The sequence below is a fragment of the Drosophila yakuba genome, chromosome 3R, assembly GCF_016746365.2.
Source record: "Drosophila yakuba strain Tai18E2 chromosome 3R, Prin_Dyak_Tai18E2_2.1, whole genome shotgun sequence".
Taxonomy (NCBI): Eukaryota; Metazoa; Arthropoda; class Insecta; order Diptera; family Drosophilidae; genus Drosophila; species Drosophila yakuba.
The window spans coordinates 3,255,913-3,271,588 of record NC_052530.2 but is presented as its reverse complement, the minus strand read 5'-3'; the positions used below and the strand labels follow the sequence as shown (position 1 = coordinate 3,271,588).

The window sequence follows — 15,676 nt, the reverse complement described above, 5'->3', positions numbered from 1 at the left end:
CGCAAAACAAGCGAATCAATTATTTCACATTCAAAATTTTGAAATATTAATTGTAATCAAATTTACAGAAAACTACTACAAAAAAGTCTTTGACATTAGTTGATCTGCATCAGAATTTAAAATTAATATCTTTTATCTGAGGCACGTTTTGGCCGAGGGAATTGTGGTTAAAATTTTGTGCATATTATATGCACGAATATATGTATTATGGATCGGTTGGGATGAAAGCTAGAACTTAATACATAACTGAATGCCGATTTAGATTATTCTCAAACAGAAACATCATCGTCGAAGTGTGTGCGTCGATGCCATCATCAGGGAAAATAATATGGAAATATATGCAGCGCAAAACAAAACCGCGAAAGTGAACGCAGAGCACCAAACTCAACCCACGAAATCTGTGCGCATGTATAGTAAGTTCCGTTATCAGTAAGGGAAAACGTGGCAAAGTTCCTGGTGAAAAGGGATGTTAGTGATGCACAGAAAAAATATAACCACATACATCTCTAATTTGGTATTTTATTCAGATAAATTAAACGGGCGGACAGACGGATACATTGACTGATGATGACAATGATCCTGATCAAGAATACACATACAGATTTTAAAGGGTTGGAAACGCTTTCTTCCACCTGATCACTGTTTTTTAAAGAAACCTGATACTATTTTTCCTGATATTTTTATTCTACGAGAAACGGGTAACTTGACCTAATAATGTTGCATTTCAACTGTATCAGGGAAGATTTTACGTCACTCCATAACTTATATTTTTACAGTACAATTATATGGCAATACTTAAGTATACCATTGGCCGGTATATCTAAAAAGTTTGTTCAGAACAATGTTAAAAAGTTCCTTTGTCTTAAACTCATTGTTTTCCCTGTACCCCAACTGTGCAAAAGCAATTGAAACAAGAGTTTCATTAAATTCTGGCAGGCCAGTCTTGTGTCTTGGTCGGTCTTACGCTGCTGTTTTATAGCGCATTAATTTCGAAAGTAGCGCTACGTGTGCCAAAAATCATTAGCAACGGAATTACGCTCAATGAAATGCAGTCGGCGTCGCCGCCCAACAAACGCCGTCGAGGGGAGACAATACAGCGTGGCCAAACCAGACCCTGCCGCCCTCCGTCCCCTGTCCTCCGTCGACTACGATGGTGATGTCGATGCCGGAACAGGGAAACCGAGATTGGTATGGGGGTGGATCTGGGAATGGGAGTTGACGGGGAATGAGGGGAAAATTAGACAGCTGCTTACGCTAGCGTTTCTGATGCTTATAAATTTACCCTAACGACAAGTTAAATGCCGAATACGAAATGCTTCAAACGGAAGGGTTCCCAATTCAAGTCCATCGGATACATTTGAATACAAGTCGCTGAATATGCCGTCAAGATGATGGGCTTGATGGGCTTCACACTCGAAATAAAAGTACATGTGAACTGATTAAACCCATATTTAGAAGGAACAGAAAAATCTTCAAATGTGTAACTTTTCGTTCAACCCTTTTATAATGGCAATATTCAGTCAATGTCAATTTAATGTCTTATTATTGACACAGATAGTTGAACTAGAATGTATTATTTTTGATTTAATTAGTGGAACTCAACTATCTAGAATTACGATATCAAACATTATATTATTATGTTTCTTAATTTAATGCGTTTATGGGAACTTTAATGTATAATTATTCGATTTAATTAGCAACTAGAATTATGGCAGCCAGCCACATCTATGACTATGTTTGGAAAACGGTGCACATAGCGCTTATCCGACTTTAGTTTATATCAATGACAATCTTATCACTGAGGAATAAAGCATTATCAGATAATAGGCGGAACTAATTCGCCTAATGAAATTATGCAAATGGCAGTCAGTTTGATTTCGGCACGGCAGGTGCGAGCATTCCACACCTCTGAAAATATACACCAATAGTATGTTCAAGTCCAAGTCCTTTGATTTGGTCATTGAGGAAAAGACAAAGAAACCGGAACGGCTATACCAGCCTCGTCGGATGCGATGGCTAAAATATATCATCCTGCCGGCCGTTTTCTCCTTTGCGCTTCTGCTGATCCTGGTTAATGTGGACTTCTCCGATAACGATGAGGATTCGAAACATCTGGGAAATGGATGTGACACATCGCTATTTATATCTAACTATGGATTCGAAAATAACACACTTTACCAGAGCTTTTTCTATGGAAGATTTGCATTGCAAAGCCTTTCCATCGAAAACTCCACTATAGTTCATATCAACGATGGTGCTTTTGACCAGGAAAGCACTGTAAACATATCAAGCCTACAGCTCATAAATGTGCAATTGGAAAATTTAACTGAATCTGCCCTCCAAGGTCTTCAAAAGCTTCAGAACTTTACTCTAGTCAATAAAAATAATAACTTTAGGCCACTTAGATTCCTCTCAGCTGTGGCTGAATCGTTAATCAGTGCGGAAATACACCAGTCATTAGGCGCAAAAATAACGTATTCGGTGTGCGACTTTTTGGGATCCCGGAACTTCACCCAGTTGAAATATTTAGATCTGAGTGGGACACACTTAGACAAAAGCCTTATTAAAGAGTATTTTAACAATCTTCCTGCCTTAGAGCAACTTATTCTAAAGAACTGTGGGTTGGACCACATCGAGTGGGAAATCCTGAAACCAACACATACATTTTTGCATCACTTGGACTTGGGCGTAACTCGGAAGACAGACAACTATGAATATCAATTGGACGATCCTGAGACAACGAAAAACGCTGTGGATATATATACTAACCTGGATAAAGCGGCAATGGCTCCAGAAGTAGTAGGCACCACCACAACAGAAACTATACATACATCCATAGAAATTTTACCACCATCATCCACATCAACATCACCAACTACATCCACGGAGGAATTATATACTGCAGAGTCAACGGTATCAACAACACCATCGTCAAATTGCGAAGAGGAATTTTGCCAGGATCTGGTATGCTCAAGAATATCCACCGATTCGGTTGCAACTGCAGATCCAGAAAGTTCGTCGTGCCAGGACGGCTTACTGGTGGAGATCTGCGAATCGGATTGCTCCACACCCACATTTTTCTGTGTGATATTAGGCGAGAATTTTACCTCCCAATCAAACTGTTGTTCTTACCAGAGAATGAGATGTGTGATCTCCGCACAGGTCTCCTGGTTCGAGGACCACAGCGGACTGGTCATTGGATTAGGAGTTGGTCTTCTCTTCATCGGCAGTTTCCTCGGAATGCTCATTGTCTTCGGGACCCTGCGACTGAAGCCATCCTGGTTGCGCGGCAGTAAGCAGCGTGAGTCGAACACGATGGGGCTGATTCAACGAAGATTCGAAAAGGACCCGTATGAGCAAGTGGAGTAGGTATTCAATAGAGCCCATAAGTGGCAGCACATATATACGTCTTTTAAAAATAGCTCCTCTCTACTAAATAAAACTGATTTTAAAACCACTCATCTTTCCCTCTTCCCCAGAGGTCCGATTGCGACTATCGACAATAACGAATATGTCACTGCCTATCACCGTTACCTGGAGCAAGCGAATCACCGCCCCACGGAGTCGAACAAGTATATTAGCCCACCCAGGGATAGGGCTCCTTCTGTTCCGCCCTCCAGCGATTATCCCTTACCACTTCCGGCAAGAAATTGCAACGTGTACGAGAGCTGTGAGCTGTACGAGGAACTTCCGTAGAAATATTTTATTCACCGACGTGTACAATATACAGTTATAGATATGCATACGACACCGAGAATTCAGCACATTTCCATTGCTTTCGAGAAAGCAGGCCCCCTGCAAGAAACTGTGGACAAATAATCCACTGATTATTCATAAGATTATTTATAATATTCATATTCAAAGTATTTCAGCAGACACAACTAAAATCACTGCTAGAGGTATCAAATTACGTTCCAATAAAATCGAAATGTTAACGGAGTTTAAACAGAGATATATGTAGGTATCTAAAGGTGCGGCCTGATGACGTACCCAATTATACTAGCTTGTTCTGCTCTAAATCTTGTTAAAGAACTTGTTAAAGACACTTGTCTTGATTCTGTGGAAGTTTGCACAGTTCAATGCTTTTATTTGGCTTTAATGAGTTCCAGTTGGCGAGGAGGGCGCAAAAACGCCATCTGAACTGCCACATCTTGACGTGCCACATGCTCAATAAAATATTTTTGCAATTTTTACGGCTGACATGTGACTTAATACACACAAGCGCAGAGACCTTTTTTGCGACCGCTTTGCCACATTATTAGTTCGTTTCAGTTTGGATATCTGTTTTTTGGTGCCCTGCAGGCTGTGGCTGCCTTAATTTCCCAGGCACATCCCATCCCGAGAACCGAAAGGGAGGAGGGAGTCGGGGGCCCTGTAAAAGTCCGGCAAGTCTCTCGGCCATATGTTGCACACATTATGCTTACTTAACAATTAGAGACGCTCTTGTAATTCCACAAAATTGCTTTGTTCGCCTGAATTTTCTCGCTCCGGGGAGGGTGGGTTGACGTCTACTGGGGCGGGGGAGCAGGCAAAGGGAAGGAAGTGCCGCAGACTAGCTTTGTGCTCCTGAGCTGTAAATCGTTATAAGCTTTAAATCCGAGGAAAATGTGTTGATGTCAGAGGGGAAAACTCAGAATATCTTATACGCGCTTTGGTAATCTATTCAATCCCTTTGCTGCTCTCTACCCTAAAATTATATGATAATGCATATAAAGTGAAAAGTTGAATGATGTGTAATAAATGAAAAATAGTCCAACATAGACGACATGGTCTATGCCTTCATGCAATGGCCTAATTGTCAGATTGCCGATAAAACCTAATTCGATTAGATCATTGTACGTAAATACCTTTACTTCACTGGTGGCAGAAAAAAGAGACCCGCATTCCTGGATTGTGCTAATATCATAAGTGCATCTGGACAATCCTACATGTGGGCAGATGGATCGATTCTGTGCGAGTATCTGTCCCAATTGATATTAATGATTTGCCGCAAATGCCATTAGGCCGTTCGTACCTTTGTATCAGCGTGAAGTGAGGAAAGAGAGGAATACAGAAAAAACTAGAAACAATCTCCGATTGCATGACGCGAAGCGAAGGCGTTGCTTCAGACAGATACGAGTGTATCTACCCTCGCAGGAAAGCCCATGACACGGGCGAGAAAATCATAGGCCCTTCTGCCTGTTTCCCATTTTCCATTTCCTTGCCGATAACGAAAACGAAGCGACGGCCTCGTAACGTGGCATTTGTTTAATGGATTAAAAATAATATGTACGAGGGGAGGACGGATAAGCAGTTTGGGTGCAGATAAAAATCATGGCACGTTTTGTATGCGCTCAAAAAATGGAAAATGTGCCGCGGCGTGTCATAAATTAATTTTTGTAAATTCAGCAGCCTGTCTGATTCGGTTACGGATCGGAATCGGCTTAAGCTGGGCTCGAAACAGGGATTCTGATTAATAATAATAATGCCACACGACTTTGATGGGCAGACAAAGAATTTCCTCGGACGGAAACCATTTCCATTTCGAGGCCTACAAGGGTTGAAAGCCTTTCAACTACGTTTGGCGAGCGGAGAAGCTTTTAAAAATTATGCCAAAATCATGATTAGGCAATTTCCCGATGCGATGCTGGAGTCGGTTTTGTCTCTCAGCAACTAATTAGCCATTCATGAAGTGTGGTCTGTCTGCCTGGGGAATGTTTAAACAGTTGGATGGTTCCCAGAAACGGCGGCAAAAGTTTAATTAGTCCGATGAACAAATGCGCCTTATGAATATGAAATCCGCACACAAATCTATTCAGCCCCAAATCAGACTCTCTCGCATTCGTATCCTTGAGACTTCATCGCAACTCAGCTCAGTTCGGCTCGACTCAGTAGATTTCAGTTCCGACTAATGAGCCCGAGCAGAAACAGCACACAAAATGTAGCAGTTATGGGGCGCGACGGGAAAAACTGGCATTAATGACAAAGGCCAGAAAAGTACTCGGCGCATGAGGACGGGCTGCTTAAGAGGTGCCCTGAAAAGATGAAACATAAAACGGGGCCCCTGAAGCCCATAAAAAACACATTGTGCAGGGCCGCACTCGAAAGGCAACTTCTTACCATACCCGCTCGCCTTACACCTTCACTGAGAGAAACTAGCAATGATCAGACAAAACTTTGATATGAAATGTAATTTAATGTGTTGCAGGTAAACGCAAATCCATCTAAACCAATTCTAATTCTAAAGGCAAAAAATACATAAATTAAAAACCAATCATAAAAATTTCAACATTTTGGGGTGCAACCAATAATGGGCGTGGCAACGTTGTGAAACAAACTTTTACTGCCGCTACATCTCCGGGAACGGCATGCGTAATGCAAACTTTTTAGATTTTATACTTTTACCGCAAACGTGATTTAGTTAGTTAGAGATTTTTTTACGTATATATTTAGGCAACAAATTTCGTTCAATCCAAGTATTCCAAATTTAATGTGGCAAAATAAAATCCTGTTCAGATATAACCTGATACTCGTTACTCAGCTAGTGGAAGTGAAAGGGAGAAATTTCAACACTGGCAGTTTATGGCGGTTCGTGGGCGTTACGGAGGGCGTGGCAAAAAGTATTTTGGCAAATCGATAAAAGTTTACAAAACTAACAAAAAAGTTAACACATATCAAAACATTTTTCAAAAGTGTGGGCGTTGCAGCTTTCGGCGGTTTGTGTGTCTTACATACTCTTCAACGAATCTAGTGTACCCTATTACTCTACGGGTAACGGGTATAATAAAAACATTTTCTCGATCGGCTACGATTGTGCAACTACATATCTTAAATAATACATACCCCTTAACGTGCACTAAAATTTTCCTCAGTGTGGGCTAGTATGGGGCATTTGGAAGGACTGCCACCATAAAAATAAAAATTATGCCACTAAACGCAGTCCAAACGCGGCCGCATTGAGTCCAGACGCAGACTTTCAAGTTTGCCCACCCCTCCCGGATTGATTTGACTTTGAGCTGGCTGACAGTTCGGGAATCGACCCAAGGGCAGAACCTCACGTTCGCAGGAATACGGATAAGGGTGGCGAGTGCGTTCGAGTGCCCCTAATGGTATTCAATATTAATACATGCGCATAAAAACCACTTGCGACCCGCCGCCCGGGAGTCGTCAACATTTCAGACATGCCCCAACTGCGCCTTCAGAATTTAATGTGCTTATAATGCCGCCCGCTGGCTCTTCGTCATAAACAGTCCTCACTGCCGGGATTACCCCATGCCCGCCCATCCGGATCCCGACCCCAACTCCAATGCGAATCGGATAGGCACACACGTAATAGCGAGCGCAGCACCCTCGACATATTTTAACAGCAAATGAAGTCAATTTCCATGCGCACCAAGGGCAGCAAAATTCCCAGATGGAATCCGATGCGATGGATCAGGGAATGCAGAGTGCGCTTTGTTATTCTATCGAAAATTGAACTTAATTGGTGCGTGAAGTGTGCTCGGAGTGGATTTGACGGCCGAGTTGCCAGGCAACTATTGTAGTAGGGCTGCAAATTTGTCTCCTGCCGTTACTGTACTCCCATCCGCTGCGCCCCCGGCCGCTAATCCACCCACCAGCCCTCATTATAATTTGCCAGTCAACAGGCAAATGCGGCCATCACATGGGACAGGCGTCGAGGGTGTCTAAGATATAGCACGGGAAGAGTTGTTAACGCATACCAATTTGGTATAATGCTGCTCCTAGATGTTTCAACGCTATAGTCGAGTTCACCGACAATCTGATACCCGTTCCTCAGCTATTGTAAGTGCGAAGGAGAAATTCCTACACTGACAGTTTTGGCGGTCTGTGGGCGTGACAAAAAGTTGTTCTGCAAATCGATCGAAATTTACAAGACTAAAACAAAAATTAATAAATATGGACGGTTCGTGGGCGTTAGAGTGGGCGTGGCAACATTAATCGACCAACTTGCGCTGCGTATATGAATGAGTCTGCATGCTGTTCCAGTTTGACTTGGCTACTGATCATTATCAAGAATATATATACTTTATATGGTCCGAAATGCGTTCTTCTGCCTGTTACATACTTTTCAACGAATCTAGAATACCCTTTTACTCTACGAGTAACGGGTATAAATACAGTTAAGAAAAGTACAGGAATCGCTTTTCCGACTCCAGTGTAATTCAGTCCAGGGGTGAGTTTTTGCTTATATTCAGCAAAATAATTCCCAACTTGTTTTAGGTTCGTCCTCATGGATACTCCCTTGCCTAGTTGAGCAAGGCATACTTACCTGGCGTAGAGGTTAACCGTGATCACGAAGGCGGTTCCTCCGGAGTGAGGCTTGGCCATTGCACCTCGGCTGAGTTGACCTCTGCGATTATTCCTAATGTGAATAACTCGTGCGTGTAATTTTTGGTAGCCGGGAATGGCGTTCGCGCCGTCCCGACAATGGTAAATAAATACGTACCTAATTAAAACCATCTAAAGGTTTTAAAAATGTGATATGGATTATTTATGATAATTTGTATTTATACCCGTTACAAGTAGAAGCAACTATAAAAGCTAGAAAGTTGAGATTAAGAGCATGCAGTTTTAAAATACATAGACGCAGACCATGTTACCACGCCCACTCTAACGCCTACAAACCACCCAAAACTGCCACGCCCACATTATTGAAAAATGTGTTAAATTTTTGTCATTTTCTTATTTGGTTTTTATATTTCTATATTTTATAGAAATTTTTATATTTCACGCCCGCTATAAAACCCAAAACTGCTAAGCCACAGTTTTATAATTTTTTCATTTTATTATTTGTCTTTCCAATTTCTATCGATATTATTTTTTCTTTTAATGCGCGAGTCTTACTAAGTATCGTACGGCTCGATTCGCGAGAGTATAGAAGCGATATAGAAAAGAGTACTGAAACGAGGAAAAGTATAAATATTAGTAAGAATTGATTGCTTTAAGTGCGGCAGAGAGTCGAGATTAGAAAATGAATAAAGTCTATTTTAGTCAGAACAAAATACTCTGTAGGGGTCATGCAACTCAAAGTTAGATCTACAATAAGTTAGTTTAAGTTATATAATTTATAAGTTTATATAAGTTAGTTTCTAAGTACAGTAGATTCCGGTTATAACGACTCCGCTAGCGTTAGTCCGATTATTGCGACGGAAACTCGATGGCTTGGTCGGTCCCCATACAAAATTTTATGAAAGGACCTCCGGTTTGTACGTCTCCGCTTTAAGCGAACCGGATATTGCGACGTTTCATATAAAAACAAGAGAGAACGCTTTAGTCGAGTTCCCCGACTATCTGATACCCGTTACTCAGCTAGTGAAAGTGAGAAGGAGAGTCTTCAACACTGACGGTTTGTGGGCGTTAGAGTGGGCAGTTTTTGTAACGATTTAATATAATAAACCACCGACTAATATTAAAGCATGGCATATTTAATATAGACGCTCAAAATTCTGAGCAATTGTCACATGGGAAAACGGTAAGCTGAAATCAAAAACACAAAAATGCTGGACTTGAATGTTTCGAAACTTTTGACTTGGCGTGTTGAAACGCAGACCCTAATAGACGCGATTTGGATTTGAACGATTTCCAGAAGAATCCAATTCCAGTGAAGGGAGTCATCGATGTTTCTATTTGCTACAATCAAAAACATATCGGAAATCTGACTCTGGTTATTGTCACAGGTGGCGGCTCAAACTTGATAGGGTGTTGAGTTGAGTATTCGGAATGGGCAACACCAATTGTCCTAGTTATCCAAAAGGATGGTTTTGTCCGCATTTGCGGGGATTACAAATCAACACTATACAAAGCAATTAAGCCACATTGCCACCAAATTCCAGCTGTCAATACATTGCTAGCAAACCAGCAGGTTGTTGTAGACGAGCACTCAGCAAATCTTCAAACGATCATCACACACATGGGGGCATTTAAGGTAAACAGGCTACAATTGGGTATTGCATCAGCACCAGGAATTTTTCAAAGCTGCATTGAGAAACATACTGCTGGGAATACCTGGCGTATTTCTGTTTTTCGATGATATCATGATCATGGGAAAATCTGAACAGGAGCTTGGTAAAAGACTATATACCAACAAAAGAGTACACAGCAGTTATATCTCCAAGAGCGAGGTCATCCATCTTAGAAGCGCTACATTCAGCTCACCCAAGAATTAAGAAAAATTAAGGCTCTAGCACGCAAACAATTACAATTACGCACTGCGCACATTGGCACGGGATTGTAATTTTGGTGGCCCAACATCGATGCTATAACCGCGTCATCTGTAAAGAACTTTATAGCATGTCAGGAAAACAGGAATCAGCCACCACAGGCGGCAATATTGGGAATCATTGGGAATCGTCCCTGGTCGCGTTTACACGTGGACTTTGATGGACCCTTTCAAGGTAGAAATTTCTTTTCGGTCGTCGACTCATACTCCAAATGGCTCGAGGTTACAGTAGTCCCCTCAACATCTGCGCACGGCGCAATTAAGGTTCTTCGCCAACTATTTGACACACACGGCTTACCGACGAACTTGTTTCCGATAATGGCACGTCGTTCACATCGGAGGAATTCAAATTGTTCATGGAGAACAACCTGACTAGACCTGACCTGACTACAAACTGTCAAGCGGAAGAAATGGACCAGAGCACCAAAAACTTTCTAAAGAAGTTTGACCGTAGTGCAGACATCAACCTGAACTCAGCCAGATACTTGTTCTATCAGCATAAAACGCCGCACGCGACCACCAACCATTCACCGTCTGAATTACTGCTAAATCGAGAACTAAAAACCTATTTGGACAAGATCCAACCCACCGAAATAACATATGCACAAATCAGAGACGGTGTTAATGATAAGATTTATATTGCAGGCAGCCCAGTGTGGATTAGAAACTATGCTACAGGTCCCAAGTGGATCGAAGGATGGGTCGCGAGCCATTTCATACAATGTTTGTTTGCTCGACCATTGCATAATCAAACGCCATCATGACCAACTTCGCAGCCGAAAGACGGCATTACAGTGCAGTGACAATACGAACATAATCGAGGACCACGACAATGAGCCAGCTGATCCGATTTCCGAAGCCATCGAAGAACCTGATCCTTACCAGCCATATTCTCCAGCTGCTTCGGAGACAGTACCGCGCTACGTAGATCTCAGCGTAGTAGACGACGTCCGGAAATATACGACCCATCAGGATGTTAGGGAGTGTTGTCAATTTGTTGACATAATGTAACATCTGTAAGCACACAGCAGTGTCAGTCGAGTAAGCAGCGTAGTATATTTCCTTACCATCTTGTAACGATTTAATATAATAAGCCGCCGACTAATATTAAAGCTTGGCATATTTAATAATATCAAAACATTTTTCAAAAGCAAGTTATCGGCAGTTTGTGGTCGTTCGAGTGGGCTGTGCAACATGAATCAACCTGTTTTTGGAGTCTGTTTGCATAATTTCAAATTTCTAGTTTCTGAGATCTCGACGTTCATACGGACAGATCGGCTCGCCCATTGATCCTGATCAAGAATATATGTATATACATTATATGGTCCGAAGCGGTTCTTTCTGCCTGTTACAAACTTTTAAACAAATCTAGTATACATTTTTCAAAAGTGCAAAAGTGTCAGATTTAGACTTGAGGGCGTTGGAGTGTGCGTACTGATAGAAACTGACAAGAAAAATAATTAAAAGGAAAAAAAATTACCAATTGTGGGCGTGGTCGTTTTGGGCGATGCAAACCGCGTGGCAACATCTTCTACTCTACGAGTAACAGGTATAAAAGAAATTTGATCAAGTTTATCAGAAATTCACGTTCAATAATATTATAAATTATAGAAGTAAAATCTGAAAATATCCCTTTACCTGTCCCACAACTATGTAGTAAAATGACAGAACGTTTCGCTATTTAATTGCAAGTTTATAAACCGTTAATTTGTTGCCTTCATGATGGACTCCTATATTGGTAATTGCGCTGTACCGGAACCGGAATTTAATGTCAAATAATCTTGCCAGGCCCGACAATCAAATTAATTTTTCATGCCCCAGTTTACCACTGGCCCAGCAACCCTCTTGGCCAAAATCCAGAAGGACTGACTTCCAGGGCATCGAAGCTGATTAGCATAAGTTCGTCTATGTCGTCGCTGGCAACGTTGTCGTCTTTTGTCAACGTGTCTGGCATGCCAAGCTGGGAAACTTGCAGCTTTCCACAAAGTAAGGGAAACTCAAACAATCTAGAAAAGGAACAGGAAAAGAAAAGAAAAGAAAAGAAAAGGAAGAGAGGCAGAAGCAGGAGCAGTCACGGACCTCGGCTGGGAAACATGTGTCACTGGGGCCTGTCTGCTTATTGCACGACTAATGTCACTCGCAGGCGGCCTCTGGCTGCCAACAAAAGGTGGCTAAGGCAAACTTCCTGGCATAAAGACTGGCTTTTCAGGCAAATTCAGGCAAATGCAAGTGCTGGAATTTGTCGGCCTTCCCGGGTGTGCGAAATCATTTCCGAGCCCCTGACGTGGCTGGGTGAGAACGATCGCCACAGGACGAGCCATTGTTTTCAAGAAGTTTTCAGTCTTGAGTCTGCATGCTTGCAGTGAAATATATATAAAAAAAAAGGTTCCCTTAATTAATAATCCTTCGGTACATATAAAGTATAATTGTCTTTACGATAACCAGAATATTTTTGATGGGAAATATATACGAAATAAATATAATTTAATAGAAAAGAATAAATTTATTATTTACTGTAAAACTTTAATTTATGAACAAGGAATTACGCTTCGGATGACAGTTGTTATTTCATATTTAATATTAATATATTTAATTTTTTGTAAACAAAATAACCATTTTCGAAGCGACAATAACGCAAAAAACGGGTTTTCCTTTTCATCAAACCCGTTCCTGTTTTCTACTTTTCGTCGTTAGCACAGTGTCATTTTTCCAAGGGCTTTACGGCATTTTTCAAGTCGCGATCTGTCTACGTGGGCATTATTGTTGCCGAGCCTTTGCTTGCAAAAAATGTCGACATCTGAGGTAGGAATTAATAGGAGGAGGTGGACGAGTGCGTACTAATCATTTTTTAGTGCGGTTCATCTAATTGCGGTCGCAGCACGAAATTCTCGCTTCTCCCTTGTGTTGGGACACGCAGAGCCCCAAGTGCACCCTCCCAAAGAAGAGCAGGGACACAGATACTCATACCTACGCATACAGAGTCACTCGACAACAATGGTGCGGTTAAGGATGCTGGCGGGAGAGGGGGAAAACAATTTACACCTGAAATCTACATCTGAAATCTACAAGGTATTGCAGAAACTTGGAGAACGTCTTACACATACCGTGTTGTATCGTGGGTCATATATATTACATAAAACTAAGAAGTTGCCAAACTAAAAAGAGAAATAACTAGATCTGATTAAAATCCCAAATGCTTTTTCTGAAAATGGGGATATCATGACGAACTTCATAAAACTGGTTAGAAATTACTAGCATTCTCACAGAGAACCAATTGAGATTCGTTTAACGTAGCCCAAATGGCTTGTCACAAACTCTAAGAGGGTCGTGCATATTCTTTGCAAGCACCGATAAGACAGGGTATACATATGTACATGTACAGAGATCCGAGAATCGCAGCCTGACTCTAAAGACGTGTTAATGAAGCAGACAAGCGGGCCAGAACGAAGTCGTGGTCTTCGTCGCCGGCTTGGCATTGGCTTTGGCTTCGGCTTCGGCTTAGGCTTTCGTCGGCGCTGAATGGATTTGTGTATCTTGCAAATCATGTTGACTGAAGAAGAACATCGTGATGGGGTGTGGGGAGCTGGGGATTGGTGCTGGGGATTGGAGACCAAGCTCGGTGCCGCTGAAGTTTACTTTGGCCGGGCAAAATTTGTAAAGTGTTGAGCGCAGAGCACAAACACCCAATCATATTGTGCCATACATATTATAAAAATACCAGGCGACAGAGAGGCGATCGGGGTTGTCTGTTCTACTAAATCAACATCATTAAGTTTTCTGTTTATAAAGAAAACAATCGAGCATCATTGCGCGCTCTTTTTTATACCCTTTAGTCGTAGAGTACACAGGTATACTTGATTCGATAAAATGTAGTTGAAAAGTAGGGGGAATCGTTTCCTAACCCATGAAGTAGGTCTTGCCATATCGAAATGTCCGTCCGTCTGTCATAGCGAACAATTTTGTATCAGAAGCTAGACACGCCAACTCGAACGCACACAAGCCGCCAAAAACTGTGACAACCATAACTTTTAAAAAGGTTTTGAATTTGTTTCCTGCCGAAAAATGTGATAACCCCTGTTGAAAAATGTTTCGTTTTGTTTCTGCACATTTTTATCGAACTTTTACCCATTTCAATCGATATGCCAAAAAAAAATTAAAATGTCTCTCTCGCACACCCGCTAGATAGGTGACGGGTATCTGATAGTCGAGGCAATCAGCAATAGCGATCATTCTTGTTTATTTTTGCCTTTCCAGGGGTTCGGTCCCCGGTCCTCGGTCCTCAGTTTTCGGCTTTTGCTGCACCGGAGTATTTACACAAGCCGAAGATGCGTTCAGTGTTTTTTTAGGCTGGCTCTATCATGAACAGCGCGAAGACTTCAAAAAGAGATACAACCAAGTGCCTAAAACAAATTAGTAGTAGGCAGTCCGGGCACAAAGTGCTGGAAACTGAAGTTTCTTGCATATTTTCCTGGCCTTCTTACAAAATTTCTGTAAACTAGTATAATACAAGTACCTCCGCTAAATTCTAATTTGTGTCTAATCGTGGCATTGCAGGTATACAATGATATTTCAATATGCTATAAATATTTTATCTAGACTTTATTTTTCTGTGTAACTAACGGCTGACTGGCGCAGACATCCATTATGTGTGTCGAACGAGTGGTGCATCAAAATGCGAGGAAAAATAAACAACAAAGTCACGAAATGGTATATACAATAAATAAAGTGTGTGCGGAGCGCAGCGTCTGCGGACGAACAGCAAAAGTATCTTAAAGATACAAACAAGCACGCATGCCGAACATGCCATCTCCCAGGACGTTGTACATCGCCCAGATACGGAGATTCAAAGGCATTTTCTCAGATGCGCGTATCTGCACTTGCATGCGGCTCGAATTACTAGCAGGCAAATGTTTAAATACTTGAGTGCCGTACACGAGCATATTAACTTTTGCTCAGCGCTCAGTGTTTGAAAGTGTCAACACGAAAATTCACTTAGATCTGTGCTTCCTTCGGTCGCCAGACAGTTTTCCCTTTAGCGGCAGATGCAAGCGGACATTAGGAGCTGGTTTCCATCTCGCACTGATTTCTTGGCGCCCCGTTAAAAGCTGTCAGAAAAGGCTCGGGTTGCTGCGGGAATGTCTAAAAGGTGTCGGGACCCCGTTTTGTCAAATTGCAATTGCACTTGTGTTTCCAAAAAATAGTGTCTATAAGAAGTGTGTAAGCTAAAGACTTCAAACGAAAGATCTCCTGTAATGGACACTCTTCTTCTCAAAAAGGAAATATAATATAATTCACCGCGAGCTTTTGAAAAGGACATTAAGATCCAAGTTCAATTTAAGGCGAATGCCTTCGTAGCTTCCCACATCACCTTTTATTAGGATGAAATCATCGATTTTCTCGTATTCAAAGATAAATAAAGGCTTATTCGATCGATTTAATCAAACCTGAGTATACGTA

The 15,676-nt window shown here is 41.7% G+C and overlaps 1 protein-coding gene, 1 long non-coding RNA gene and 1 other non-coding gene across 3 annotated transcripts; all 3 read left to right on the top strand.

Moving 5' to 3' along the window:
* Positions 1 to 83: 83 nt before the first annotated feature.
* LOC6535356 lies at positions 84 to 3,940 on the top strand. Its single transcript, XM_002095971.4, has 2 exons — positions 84 to 3,365; positions 3,480 to 3,940. Exons 1-2 carry the CDS (start codon positions 1,930 to 1,932, stop codon positions 3,694 to 3,696), a joined length of 1,653 nt encoding a protein of 550 aa, XP_002096007.1. The 5' UTR covers positions 84 to 1,929; the 3' UTR covers positions 3,697 to 3,940.
* Positions 3,941 to 8,261: 4,321 nt separating this feature from the next.
* Positions 8,262 to 8,426, top strand: LOC6535354. Its single transcript, XR_005561877.1, has one exon. It is a non-coding gene; the product is annotated as a U1 spliceosomal RNA (small nuclear RNA).
* A 3,120-nt stretch (positions 8,427 to 11,546) lies between these two features.
* On the top strand, positions 11,547 to 12,266 carry LOC120321898. The gene is made up of 2 exons (XR_005561630.2): positions 11,547 to 11,768; positions 11,831 to 12,266. It is a non-coding gene; the product is annotated as an uncharacterized LOC120321898 (long non-coding RNA).
* Positions 12,267 to 15,676: the final 3,410 nt, after the last annotated feature.

Excerpts from the sequence above, each read along its gene's own strand:
- LOC6535356 (XM_002095971.4), top strand. The coding sequence starts at position 1,930 with ATGTTCAAGTCCAAGTCCTTTGATTTGGTCATTGAGGAAAAGACAAAG. Across the intron at positions 3,366-3,479 it reads GACCCGTATGAGCAAGTGGA|AGGTCCGATTGCGACTATCG; the intron begins GTAGGTATTCAA and ends CCTCTTCCCCAG.